General features: G+C 36.5%; 1 protein-coding gene across 1 annotated transcript in view; it reads right to left on the bottom strand.

Annotated features, from left to right (window-relative positions):
* LOC6038117 (SHC-transforming protein 1) overlaps nt 1–10,081 on the bottom strand; it is a 48,576-nt gene extending 38,495 nt beyond the window's left edge. Inside the window, exons 1-2 of the mRNA XM_038255545.1 lie at nt 9,834–10,081; nt 3,366–3,923 (exon numbers count right to left, since the gene is read on the bottom strand). Of these exons, the coding sequence (XP_038111473.1) occupies nt 3,366–3,485 (120 nt within the window). The 5' untranslated portion in view covers nt 3,486–3,923; nt 9,834–10,081. The remainder of the gene's footprint in view (nt 1–3,365; nt 3,924–9,833) is intronic.
* Nucleotides 10,082–13,591: the final 3,510 nt, after the last annotated feature.

The raw sequence follows: 13,591 nt of genomic DNA, 5'->3' as shown, positions 1-13,591 counted from the left end.
CCTCTGAAAATTTCAGGCAGATTGGTGAGGTCCAAACGACGTCCCATACAAAGGGGTATGCCCTGTTCGTGGACTCGCTCTTAAATTACACTGAAAGTTTTTTGAAAAAACTTTTTTTTGTCTCCTGATTTTTCGGACCGTTTTTGAAGGGGACAAAACTTTTAAAAATATTTGCAACAGCCCTATATTTAAAAAAAAATAATTTTATATTTCTTTTTAACCTTAAAAAATGTTTTTTTATTCTTTTAATTTTGCTATCTTTTTTAATAAATTCTTGATTGCTTAAAAAGTTTAAAAAAAATCAATCTCTTCAAAAGTTTAACATTTTATAGATTTTTTTTTGCAGTTTTTTTAGTTTTCAATCATAATTCTTTTTTGCGATACAAGCGAAGAAGAGAACCAAGAAAATAAAAAAAATAAACAAAAGAGGTGGCGACGACAAAGGACGAAATTTAGTATTTAACCAACCCGAGCATGGGTAAATAACAAGGGAAATGCGTAATAATACCTTTCTCTGGTATCAATACCAAATTTTGGTATTCCTGGACCCTTAAAAATTTGTCTTAAGGATTATGCAAGAGCAAAATGTGGTATCATACCAATTTAAGGTATTGTTTTGATATTGCAAAATTGCAGAATTTGTCAATGGTCGAACACCACATTTTGGTATTATTTTGGTATTAAAGTGTTTTACCAAATTCCTCTGAAACTATGGGAAAATTTTGACCAATTTTGACAAAATAATTAATTTTGCGCTAAAATGATGTGTCAAAACGAATGCTTTTATTGAAAACCGGAAATTTCAAACTTGATTTTAAACATTTTTGATATACCCCCTACAGAAATGACTTAAAATTGTGGAAAATTTTCTAAGTCAGGATGGCACATTTTGGTATTATTTTGGTATTAAAGTGTTTTATCAAATTCTTCTCAAACTATGGGAAAATTTTGACCAATTTTGACAAAATAATTAATTTTGCGCTAAAATGATGTCTCAAAGCGAATGCTTTCATTGAAAACCGAAAATTTCAAACTTGATTTTAAACATTTTTGATATACCCCCTACAGAAATGACTTGATATTGTGGAAAAATTTCTAAGTCAGGATGCCACATTTTGGTATTATTTTGGTATTAAGGTGTTTTATCAATTTCCTCTGAAACTATGGGAAAATTTTGACCAATTTTGACAAAATAATTAATTTTGCGCTAAAATGATGTCTCAAAGCGAATGCTTTCATTGAAAACCGGAAATTTCAAACTTGATTTTAAACATTTTTGATATACCCCCTACAGAAATGACTTGATATTGTGCAAAAATTTCTAAGTCAGGATGCCACATTTTGGTATTATTTTGGTATTGAAAGGTTTCATCAATTTTCTCTGAAACTATGGATTTTTTTAAATTTTTGACGAGATAATTAATTTTGCGCTAACTTGACTTGAAACCCAAAAATGTTAAAGCTGATTTAATTTTTTTTGTGATATACCCACTAATATTTTTTTCAAAAACGTTGAAATTTTTCTAAGTTGGGATAACCAAATACTTTGAAAAACGAGTCAATCAACAGATTATTGAATTTTGGTGAATTTCAATCCAGTTTCATTTTAATAATACTTATTTTTCAATCTTGTTATTTTTCAGAAGCTTCAAGAACTTCAAGTACAGCCGTTCATCAATGACAAATGCATTCGGTGTGGTGAAGAATATCACTAAAAACAACATGGAATCATCAGGTGAGTAGATTTGGTTGTTGCATAAGGATCATTTACGTTTTTCACTAACTGCAACTGCTGCACTAAAAATGGTATGAAAATAGCAAATTTTGGTATTACTTGTGCAAATACCAGCGACCAAAATGTGCTCTTGGTTGCCCAGTAATAGATGGTAAAATACCATGAAATCAAACCAATATCATGTTTGTGGAAGACCACAGGAATACCAAAATATGATTTTCAAGGGCGCGGGAATACCTAAAATTAAAACCATGACAATACCAAGTTTTGGTATTCAAGCAATGTTCAAAATCCAGAAGACCTCAACTTGGTATTGAAATGATTTTATTTTGTGGTATTATTTTACCTTTGGAATAACATGGTATGGTATTGTTGTGCCCTTCCACATACAAGCTTTTGGTATGATTTCATGGTATTTTACCATCTATTACTGGGCAACCAAGGGCACATTTTGGTCGCTGTTATTTGCCCAAGTAATACCAAAATTTGGTATTCCCGTGTTATTTACCCCTGCTCGGGAATAGGGGAAATATACTCATTTCCATCACACTAAGCTTTTCGAACTATTCTCGTCACTTTAGCAGTTTGTCGTAATTTTTCAGATCATAAAGTATACATTTTATTTAAAAATCAGGCGAAAAATCAACATTTGGACAAAATAAACATTTCACAACTCGAAATCATTATAGTTGATGTCAGTAAACGCTTCAGTTTTTCAAGGTATGGTAGATTTAAGCTCCCTGAAAATGTTTCATTCGATAGATTTAAATTTCAGTGAACTCCCTGTTAATGAATAACATTGTAAATTTGGGTATAAATTCCATGAAATCATATAAAACAACCATGCGCACCCATTTTTGTACTACTCCCCATAGATAACCGTGGGTGCGCATAGTTGCTTAAGATGATTCCATAGCATTTAAAACCAAATTTACAATTTTATTTATTGGCAGGTAACTAACATTTAATTCTGTCAATTTGTTCAAATTTACCATACCTTGACGAAACTGAAACGTTTACTAGCATCCATTTCAAAAACTTTGAGTTTTGTTTGCAATGAAAAAACGTTTATACTCGTTTGTGAATTGTGAGTTATGTAAAAAAAAAAACATTGTATAACGTAAATTTTCTATTATATAAATTTTTGCACAGTAAAAAATTGTGTGAAATTGGAAGGTGTAATTTGGGAAGGTTGAATGTTACCTCTTTTATGATGTAATTTTACATCAATTTAGACTGAAAAATTGACATTAAACCAGAAAAGAGGTAAAATTACACATATAATATTACCATGAATTTTATTTTGTGGTTAAAAATTGTGAAGGTTAAGCTTACAATTTTAGATTTAGTTTTTAATAATTAAAACGATATTTGAGTAACCACTCTAGACATTCCAGTTGGTTTCAAATAGTGGTGTGTCATTTTATATCTTTAGGGACCTGATTTTTGTTTTATTTTTATCAAAACAAGCAGACACCATGTGCGCGCCGGCAGAATATACTATCCACACTCACAAAACGAACCAAAACGCGAGAAAGCAAAACAAGACTAAACGAACGGCAAGAAATGTAAAGAAAAAGAACCCGTCGGAACTATAAAAAAAAACGAGAAGCAATTAAAACCCGCTTACCCGCACATCGAACGTGACACCTTCGTTCATGATGACATGGTCCGGATGTAGCCAGTCCGGTGTCGGTTTGCTGTTGCTGAAACCCTTATCCAAGCCGGAAGCTTCACCGTTGCGTGGCATTGTTGCGCTTCTCGGTCTCAGTTTAAACAGCGGCGACGACGACGATTGCGATGCTGGAGAAGGTGAGTCTTCAGCAAATCTCACCACTCTCGGATGCTGCTGCTTGAGGTCGTATTTTTCGCTGAGATTTTTGTTCCCTCCCGCACTTTTGCTTCTTGCTCTTCTACTTTTCCGTTCCGTTGATGTCTGATGTTGCTGCTTCCTCAGACAGGACCCGCGTTGAGATTCGATAGCTTCGTTGCTTGCTATGTTGGTTGCACTTCGTCTTCACTGAATTCTAAACTCTAAACTCTCACAAACTCCCTCTCGGTTGCTCTCCTTAGATTGAAAGTCACATCGGACCTCGCAATGACTATTTGGACTCTGGCTGACTTAGTATGATGATGACTGACTGCTTCTCCGGCGCTGGATATTCACTTTGTGCTGCACATCGATTAACTGTTGGACGAAACGGAAATTTGCAATGTGAGGAATGTGTTACTACCGTAGAGGAGTAAAGGTACTGCTGGTTGAAGCAAGTGTGCTAAGCAAAAACGAGAGATTTTTTTTTGTTTCATGTGCGGTGAATGAATGCTGGTTGTTGCGTTTTGCTGTCTGTTTATAAAAAACCGTAAGGATTTTATTGCGATCGCTGAGGTGTAAAAATGGTAGAGTGAGCTAAATTTTTGCACGAACCTAGTATCAGTTGTTTTGAAACTTATGATAACAGTAAGTTTAAAAAATCATCTCCGCTCTACAAAAAACTAGAAGTTTCTTGTTATGTTTTTTTTCTTTGATATATTTTAAAATATGTTTCATGGTTTCTAGGTTTAAGTTAAGTTTGTTAAGTATTTGTTAGAAAAAAAGCCCAAATTTTTATTTTTATACATATTTATATTTTGCTTATTTTGATTTATCCGTAGAAAAACTATGCACTCTCTTTGCATCTTATTCTTGAACGACGAAATCACCTACTTTTCTCTACCAAAATAACAAAATCAAAAAGTTATACTTTGGATTCTTTGGTCAATTTTCCACTAGGAGAAGGTAAATTAAGTTTGTGAATAATAAATATTATGTACTTCTGAACCATTATTTAAAAAAAAAACTCAAAATTTAAAGGCATTTTCAGTAGAACAAATTTCATATAAAATGTAAAAACTTTTGATTCGTGCTTCGATTTTGAACGAAGAATTATGACTATCAAAGTCTCCCCGGAATTCAAATTAAGAATTTTTAACTTAACTATTTTTAAAACAATTTTGAAAAAACTTTTTTTCCCAAAAAATAGTGCATGGACTTTGTGTAGATTACCCCAACACATGTTTTTAAAATAATAATCTTGAGAAAAACCTTACCAGTTGGAAAATATTCCCATCTTAATTCTATCAATGTCACCTCGGTTCACAATCACATTACACAAGACAAACGCTCAATTTTTAGAGGTTGCGGATGAATTTTTTTTTTCGGATGAATAAATGACCCAAAAATAAAAATTTTCAAAACGAACCTATATTGTTCGTGAATGTATGACAAAAGGTCAAATGCCAAAAGGTCGAATGGACAAAAGGTCGAATGAAAAATGGTCGAATGGACAAAAGTTCGAATGGTCAAAAGGTCGATTTTTTTTGCAAGATGAAATATTATTAAAGAAGCAGTCCGTCAGGCTGGGAGATGTTGTGTCCGGAGAACGTGATGTGATTGACGGCACACCTCAGGGATCCTGCCTCAGCGCGCTACTTTTTAGCCTGTACATCAACAGTCTCCCAGGGTCCCTGATGTGCGAGTACCATCTGTATGCTGACGATCTCCAAGTCTACGTTTCCGGACCATCAACCGAAGTGGACACTCTGGTCGACGCTATCAACGAAGATCTCGCGGCAATAGCTCGTTGGGCCGATGCTAACTGGCTCGCACCCAACCCCAAGAAGACCAAAGCGATTATCTTCTGCAAGTCTGGAGCGGTTGTGCCACTGACAGAAATAAAATTCTGTGGCGAAGCCGTGCCGTGGTCTGACGTCGTTACGAATCTCGGCCTGAAGTTGGATTGTCAGCTGTCGTGGTCCCACCAAGTCAACGACGTTGTTCAAAAGGTGTTCAACTCTTTGCGTACGTTTCGTCGTTTTGGCCCTGTACTCTCTACGTTGACACGACGAAAGCTGGTGCAGGCGGTGGTTATGCCAATTTTCACCTACGCCGACGTTGTCTACTACCCTGGACTGTCAGCTGCGCTCAAGGACCGCTGTACCGCTGTTTCAAAGCCGCTGTGCGTTTCGTGTACAACATGCGCCAGCGAGACACTACTGCACTGCCCACCATTGAAAAAACGGCTAATATCCACTTTTGGCAAAAACGAGATATTAGCACCAGGTGGTAGAGGATGTTCCAACGCATCTCCTGGAACTTGAATTTCACTGAAATAGTGTTTAGATTTGGCTGCCGATGCGAAAAACCAAACGGCTAATATGCCACTCTTACGGGAAATTGCATTGATGGAGATTTTGTGACAAACACTAAAACGCGTTTTTCTCGGAATACTTGATTTGGCATAATAGCCGAATTTTCAATTATGGGCAGTGCAGCCGTGAGGACTACCATCCTGGGTGTTGATCTGCCTGCAAACTATCAACTTAGGATCTGCAGCTTTATGCGCCAGGCCTACTACAAGAACCTTCCGGATTACATCCAGCAGCACCTGCAGCGTGGACAGCTAGAGCGAACACGATGCTTCATCATTCCTCGGCACACAACAACCAGTGGAAAGAGTGTGTTGGTGTATGGATCGACCTGCTGGAACGGACTACCGACTGATGCCAAAAACAAACCAACATTTTTTTTTTTTTTTTATTCATAGCTTATTTTTATTAGGTCCTTTTAGGTGCTGCGACCAGGTTAGGACCGAGGAACGATAATACAAAAAATAATAAAAAAAAAAAAAGAGATAATCATTTTTCCGCGCCATGTGTCAACAAGTGAGCGATCACATCAATCTGTTCCTCGGGTGTCTTGCACTGCCTCAAGCGAACTCTATATTCTCGATAAATGGCCCACAGCTCGGAGTCGCTGTACAGCTTCCGTTCGCCTGGTTGGTCCTTCGGGGTTGCACCGGCGCCGGCGCCAGTATTTTCTCGACTTCTTCCTGCGGGACGAGGATGCTTTTCTTCCGCCCCGACGGACGGCACCGCTCCAGGTAGCGGAGGAAAATCCGCCGCGGTGAACGCGGCTACAGCCGGAGTCTGTTTGTCCTTCTTCCATGCTGGCGGCTTCGGCTTGAACGTCGGCTGCCTCGACTCGATGAACTGCGCACGTTTGGGACAGCTGCGGTCCAGACCCTCGTGAGATCCAGAGCAGTTGACACACTTCTTGGCTCGCGTTTCTTCTTCTTTGCACTTTTCTGTGCTGTGGGCACCCCCACAGCTGCTGCACCTGGGCTTGAGATGGCAGTTACTGGTTCCGTGACCGAACTGCAAGCAGTTCTTGCACTGGGTCACGTGCGGTTCTTTGTTCCGGTAGGCCACCCACCGGACGACGACTGATCCTACTTTCTTTACCTTGCTACTCAACTCCTTGAGACTGGTGTGCCCCTTGGGGAAGAGTACAACGAAAGGTGTCTCATCGACATGGCCGTCGGCGAAAGTTGACAAAACACCGTCAAAGACTAACAAACCAACATTGGGCACGTTTAAAAAATTTGTCCGTCATTTATTATGAGCCTTCTGCCACTTAATTTTGAGCCTTCTGTCACTGTTCTAGCTGTAGTTTAAATAAGCTATAATTTGTTTGATTTATCAAACTATCCATTGTAATTTCCTTTACCGTTACTTCCTTGACCTTAAGCAAAGTGTATACACTAACAGGCTATCGTTACAAATAAACAAACAAATTACAAAATTAAATGAGTCTAAATGCAAAAACAACTATTATTATAATTACTTTTATTAAAGACACTTTACCATTGCAATGGAAAAACAACTATGAAAAGGCACTTTTAACGGTTCACAATCAAAATCACACAATCACAATCACAAAAAAATCATCAATCAAAAATAGGATATTTTTTACAATCTAATCTAATCTAAAAGGATATTTAAAAATATATATATAAAACCTGCAACATATGTTAGAGATCAGTTCATTTAAGAACCGCTCATGTTTGAAAGAATGGACAACTCACCAAAATATTACGACAATCAAGAATAGGTTGTAAAAAGTTTAGAAGTAAAACTTGTTTCTATAGAACTGCTCATGTTCGAAAAGATGGAAAAATCAAACAAAAATATTACGACAATCAAGAAAAGGTTGTTTAAAAAATAAAAATTACAAAATATTTTAGAAGCCACACTTTTTGCCTTCCTCAACTCACTGACGAAAGGCTATAAAATCACTCAAAAAATGAACTTCCTTATTTGACCTCCTAGACCCACCTTCACGTACACATGTCGACTCAGAATCAAATTCTGAGCAAATGTCTGTGTGTGTGGTGGGATGTTGATCAAAAAAAATGTGCACTGCGTTATCTCGGCACTGGCTCAACCGATTTTGTCTGTTTTGGTCTTGGGGTCCCATAAATCGCTATTGAAATTTATAAATTTTAGTTAAGTACTTCAAAAGTTATGGCAAAAAAACGATTATGACTTAAGCCCGGGAGATTGTAAAAAGGGTGGTTTTTGTTACAAAACCCGTCATGTTATACATTTTTAGAAAGGTACCTTTCTCAGGAGTCCAAAACATTGAAAATCTGACAACCCTATCAAAAGTTATAAGCACTTAAGTGTTATTTATACACTTTATTGAGGCCGGATCTCAGATACTTTGGTGAAAACGTTATGCGGATCTATCATGCAACCCGATGTAAGATAAGTAATCAAAAGACCTTTCCAACGCGCCTAAAAGATTGAAGATCTGACAACCCTATCAAAAGTTATGAGCACTTATACACTTTTTTTTAAAGTCGGATCTCGGATATTTTGATGCAAATGTTGTTCTGATCAATCATGCGATCCATCGTTAGATGCGTAATCAAAAGATCTTTTTAATGAGCACAATAGAATGAAAATCTGACAACCCTATCAAAAGTTTATTAATGTGAGGAAGGCTTCAACCAATGTTTTTTTAAAGGAAAGACGCTGAAAATCGATGGGTTCATGTTCAAATCTAAGGCTACCAACTGCACGGATTTTTTCCTTAACATACGGATTTTCAACACTTTTCGTGGATTTTTAACAGACCGGATTTTAAGGATATAGATGTCGCCCTCCTGGTCATAAATCATAAGAATCATTTTCCCTTCAATAACTAAAGGAGCTATTACGCAAACAAACAAACTCGCACTTTTTGACAGTTTGCAAGTTTGCCTGCTTTGTTTGTTTGCCTGGATTTGTTTGTGCAAACGTCAGCCATACATTTTGCCTTGTTTGCGAGTTTGGCAAACTGTCAAATACGAAAAATTGCGAGTTTGTTTGTTTGTTTGCGGTAGTGTAATGGCTCCTTAAAACATATTTTCAATTAAATTTACGCCTGAAAGGGTTAAAATAAAATACAAAAATAATTGCTGGAGGTCATGTTGTTGGCAAGGGCCATTTGTAAACTGACCCAAGTTTTGAAGAAAAAAACGATTTAAAATATGTATGTAAGTAAATCACATTAATGAATATTTCCAAAGCAGAATGGCAAAATTTTATAAACTGACGAAATCTACTTTTTAAAATCAAATAATTAAGCACACAAGCAATAATTTATGCGATTAAATTTGTAGTGTCTTTTGGAAAAAATCCCATCCCCTACATCAATTCTATTGACTTTCAAGTATCTTTTCCTTATATTTTCTTCATGATTATCTTAGAAAAAAAATCCTTCTTCCTGTGCGACTTGAGTACTTTTCAGGATTTTTTTCATAAAAATATTTTTTTTGTAATTTTGACTATAGTTTTTGGAGTGACTAATTTTAAATTTAGAGAAAACAAAAAAAAAAGCTTAAATGTTTTCTCTAGAAATCAAATATCAGAGTTCTTTTTAATCTTCGCAAGTTCAAATTTAACTTGATATCAAACACCAAGAATCGTGAGTGTGTTTTCATTTATGCTGCCGACACACATCCCACATCTCACATCCGCACCACCACCCAACACAACCGCTCGATGCAGTAAATACCAAAGCGGAGAAGTAAAGATATCGATTGCACTTCCCAGCCCCAAAACCATCCAAAGAGATTTGCCGCAAACTGCGCGATGATGGGTGTGGGTGGTTGACACGGGGCTGGTGTGACACCACTCGCCTCTTCCGGAACCACTTTACCCAATCTTGAGCAGCAAAACGGAACAACCGGAACATTATCGCGATGTTGTTTTCTTTTACGAGGGAGGAAATTACCTTTTAAAGGAGAATAATATAATTCTTTGAAACACGAGACACAACACACATTCAGATCACTTGGTAAAATTTAGAATTTTCGTTCTCGGGCCCGCTGCTGCTGGCTGGTGCTTGTATGGGTGCTACTGCTTAAGTCGCTTGAACTAGCTTAGTTGCTTTTACTATCTTCCTTTTTTCGCTTCTGGTCAAACTCTAATGAATTTGCTAATCACTTCTTTGTGGAATTTGTCTAAAAAGCAATGCTCACTTCTTTTGCACTTCCTAACACTGTGGCACTAACCCGGAAGACCCTCGTCGTAACTTAACCCGAATTTTCCCCCGCGATTTCCTTTCCCGGAAGCTTCTTGCTGTCCAGCGCGAAATTTGTCAAAATCGAGGTGTGACGACCTTTTTTTTTCTTCCTTTCGTCACTCACAAACTTTGAGGACGACCCCCCTGTCGGCTGGCCACAACACACCGAGGACGTTGGCACCTAGCTGCTACTGCTGCTGGGTGGTGGCACACGGCGGGGACAGCGGAAAAATCCTCCGAAAGGCTCTGCCCTGTTTTGCTCTTTTTTTCCTCGCAAAAATAATCTGCGCGTTTCGGACTCTTCGGCTGTTGTGGGAAGGGGGCGGTCACAGATTCTACACCGTTGGACACATCCTGCCGGAAGACGTAGCCGAAGGGACACACTGCACTCGCGGCCGATTCGCGACGGAATTTACACTGCAACCGGAACTAAGCTTAGAAGCGATCTGGTTCTGGTTTGTGCGGAGGAATGTTGAAAACAAACTTTTTGGAAAACTTTTCTTCTTCCCTTCGCTCTTTCTCGTGATGACTGTGAGAAGGTGTGAGTGAGTGTGCAGTTTGATGGTTGCACGAGTTGTGTGCGTGAGAGCTGTCAAACGATTATGTCAAATGTTTTTATAGCAAACGGTGCGAGAGCCAATGTCAGATTAGGGGTGGTTTTTCGATGGTGTGCGATTCAAAATGGCCGTTATGTTGTGAGAAACGGGGGTTGAAGGTAGAGTGTGCAATTTTGAACGCTTGATGGCCCATGTCCGGTGAGACATAGGCTCGGTCGTGGCCTCGTGGGTTATTAGAACAAAATTTAATCTGAACATTCAGAGTAGCCCGCTCACTACACTGGTTGTTGGCATAAAGCATAAGCAGGATTCGCTAAATATAAACATTGTGTCTTTGAACCTTTTAAAAATTAAATACATAAATCCTCTTAAGTTGAGGAAGTATTTAACATTATAAGAAACAATAAAAGAAACATTATTTACCGTTACAATTATACAGCAATTCCAGAGTTTTTTTTTTTTTTTTTTTTTTTTATTTTTTTTTTTTTTTTTAAAGGACCAAATATATCTTTCATATGTTTATAGGACCTAATAAAAAAAACTCTAGAATTTCATTTCCAGAGTTTTTTTTTGAAAAGGACCAATAAATTATTGTTTTTCATATGTTTATAGGACCTAATAAAAAAAAACTCTGGATTTGAAAAGAGCATAAACCGAAAAAAAAGTTCTCCGATCGGGCTAAATTTGACCCATGTAGAGAATGGTAACATTTTTTTCAGAATATTTTGATATGTTTGATCGGCTTCTAATAGAACTTTCCAAATTTTAATGAATCTATTGAGAGCTCTTAAAACTGCTGTCCATTTTCAAAAGTCGCGGTGAAAACTTTAATTCTAGAGTTTTTTTTCACCTATAAGCTATTGTCTTTGTTTATAGAACAACTCTAGAATTGAATGGATTTCGTTACCCGATAAAATTATCATTATTATTGCCGCAGTCGTGAACAGAAAAGCAACTTTTTAAACGCTATTATTGCTATGTGAAGAATTTTATCAAATTTTAGAACAAGTTTGAGGTCGGTAAAAGAGTATTGTTACATTTTTTTCCATAGAGCTGCCAAGGAAAAATCTCGATTAAATTTTCAAAAGGCCCTATCTGCATAGGAAACCCATGAGGGATAGGTTGTTTTGAAAATTTAATCTAGAAATCAAATCAATCAAATCAGAAAGAAAGTGGCTGAACGAGTTCATCTTCAAATAAATGTATATCCGGAGTTTTTTTTTAAAGTCCAATAAACCAGTTTTTGCTTTTGGGTGTTTTAATACCCCTGACTGGCGGTTTCAAAAACACCCAAAAAGCAAAAACTGGAAATTTGGTTTATTGGACCTTTTCAAAAAAAAAAACTCCAGATATGATAAAATCAACCAAAAAATAAGAACTAGCATAAATGTTGCATGTGGCTTCTAGATAGCCGCAATAAGAAAATGTCTACTTTTCAGTATTTATTTTCCAACATTTCTACAGCAATCCTATTTGAAAAAGCATAACCCGAAAAAAAAGTTCTCCGATTGGTCTCATAACTTTTCTGGCCAAAATAATTAGACCCGAATTTTTGTTTGTCAATTATCGTGACCTACACCGTGCTTGGGTGTTCCGAAAAACTACCATTTTCGTCAATTTTCGCAAAAACCAAATTAAAAAAAAACAGAACTCGCGCCATCATTTGAGTTGTGTTGGACGCAATTGAAAAGAGAATTTTATTTTCATGATGGAACTTAATTTAAAATCTATAACATATTGAGAAAAAACTATAATTGACATGTAAACGATAGAACACCTTTTTCCATGTAATAATTCGGTTTATTCATAAACCACGTGAACACTTTTTTGAAATCTCAGACCCACCTCCCTTCCTCCTCGTGGACAATTTCCATACAAAACAAATCTTTTTTGTATGGAGCTTAGACAATCGTTGAACCCAAACCCCACCCCCAAGGTGTCCACGTGGTTTATGGATGGTCCCTTATGAAATTTGCAAAAGGTTAACAATGTCTAAAAAACTTTCCGAGAGATTCATGGAAGGCCATTTGCCTGCGATTTTTGTTTATATAAAACAGAATTTCTTAACCTTTTTTTAAGCTGGTAGCTTATTATAAGTACTTTCAAAATATGTAATATTCCAACATGTTACAAAATGTCCATGATTCCTTATGAAATGGGACCATCCATAAACCACGTAGACACTTTTTTGGGAATCTCGAACCCCCCCCCCCCCTTCCCTTCGTGGACAATTATCCATACAAAAAAAAACTTTTTTGTATGGAGCGTGGACAATCGCCATACCCCCCCCCCCTAAAGTGTCCACGTGGTTTATGGATGGTCCCAATGTTGGCGTTGAAATATCAATTTAAACAACTGTAAAAAGTCTCTTATTTATTCTAATTGATTGCTTTATTTTCACATTCCTTCTCTGATACAAAAATATTGCATAAGCCTTCTTATTTGGATGAATAAGCATAATTCAAGACATTATAAAAAAGATCATAATATTTTTCACTTGCAGTAAATAAACAGATAATTTTTTCAACATAGGCAAAGTTATATAAAACAAATCGAATAACCAAATACCAAGGGATGCAAAAAAGACGAAACTTCCAAAAGTTGTATAGTTGAATTGGCATTTAAATTTGAGTTGTCAACTTTATTCTATAATATCAAAATTATTATCACATCTCATCTAGTCTGGTAATAAAAAGCAGTTTTAAAGCTTAAAAAATGCATATTAAAATAATATTATTTTCTTAAAACATAATTTTGTAGAACGACGAATGGCCACAATTTGAGTAAAGTCACCATAATTTAATAAACAATATAAACATTTTATAGAAATAATAAATAAAGCTTTAGATCCTGTTTATTCTTGACACATTTTTTTCATCAAAAGCAAGTTCCGAAAAAATTAAACAATGA

The sequence above is a fragment of the Culex quinquefasciatus genome, chromosome 2, assembly GCF_015732765.1.
Source record: "Culex quinquefasciatus strain JHB chromosome 2, VPISU_Cqui_1.0_pri_paternal, whole genome shotgun sequence".
Classification (NCBI taxonomy): domain Eukaryota; kingdom Metazoa; phylum Arthropoda; class Insecta; order Diptera; family Culicidae; genus Culex; species Culex quinquefasciatus.
This window is presented reverse-complemented; position numbering and strand designations above follow the sequence as displayed.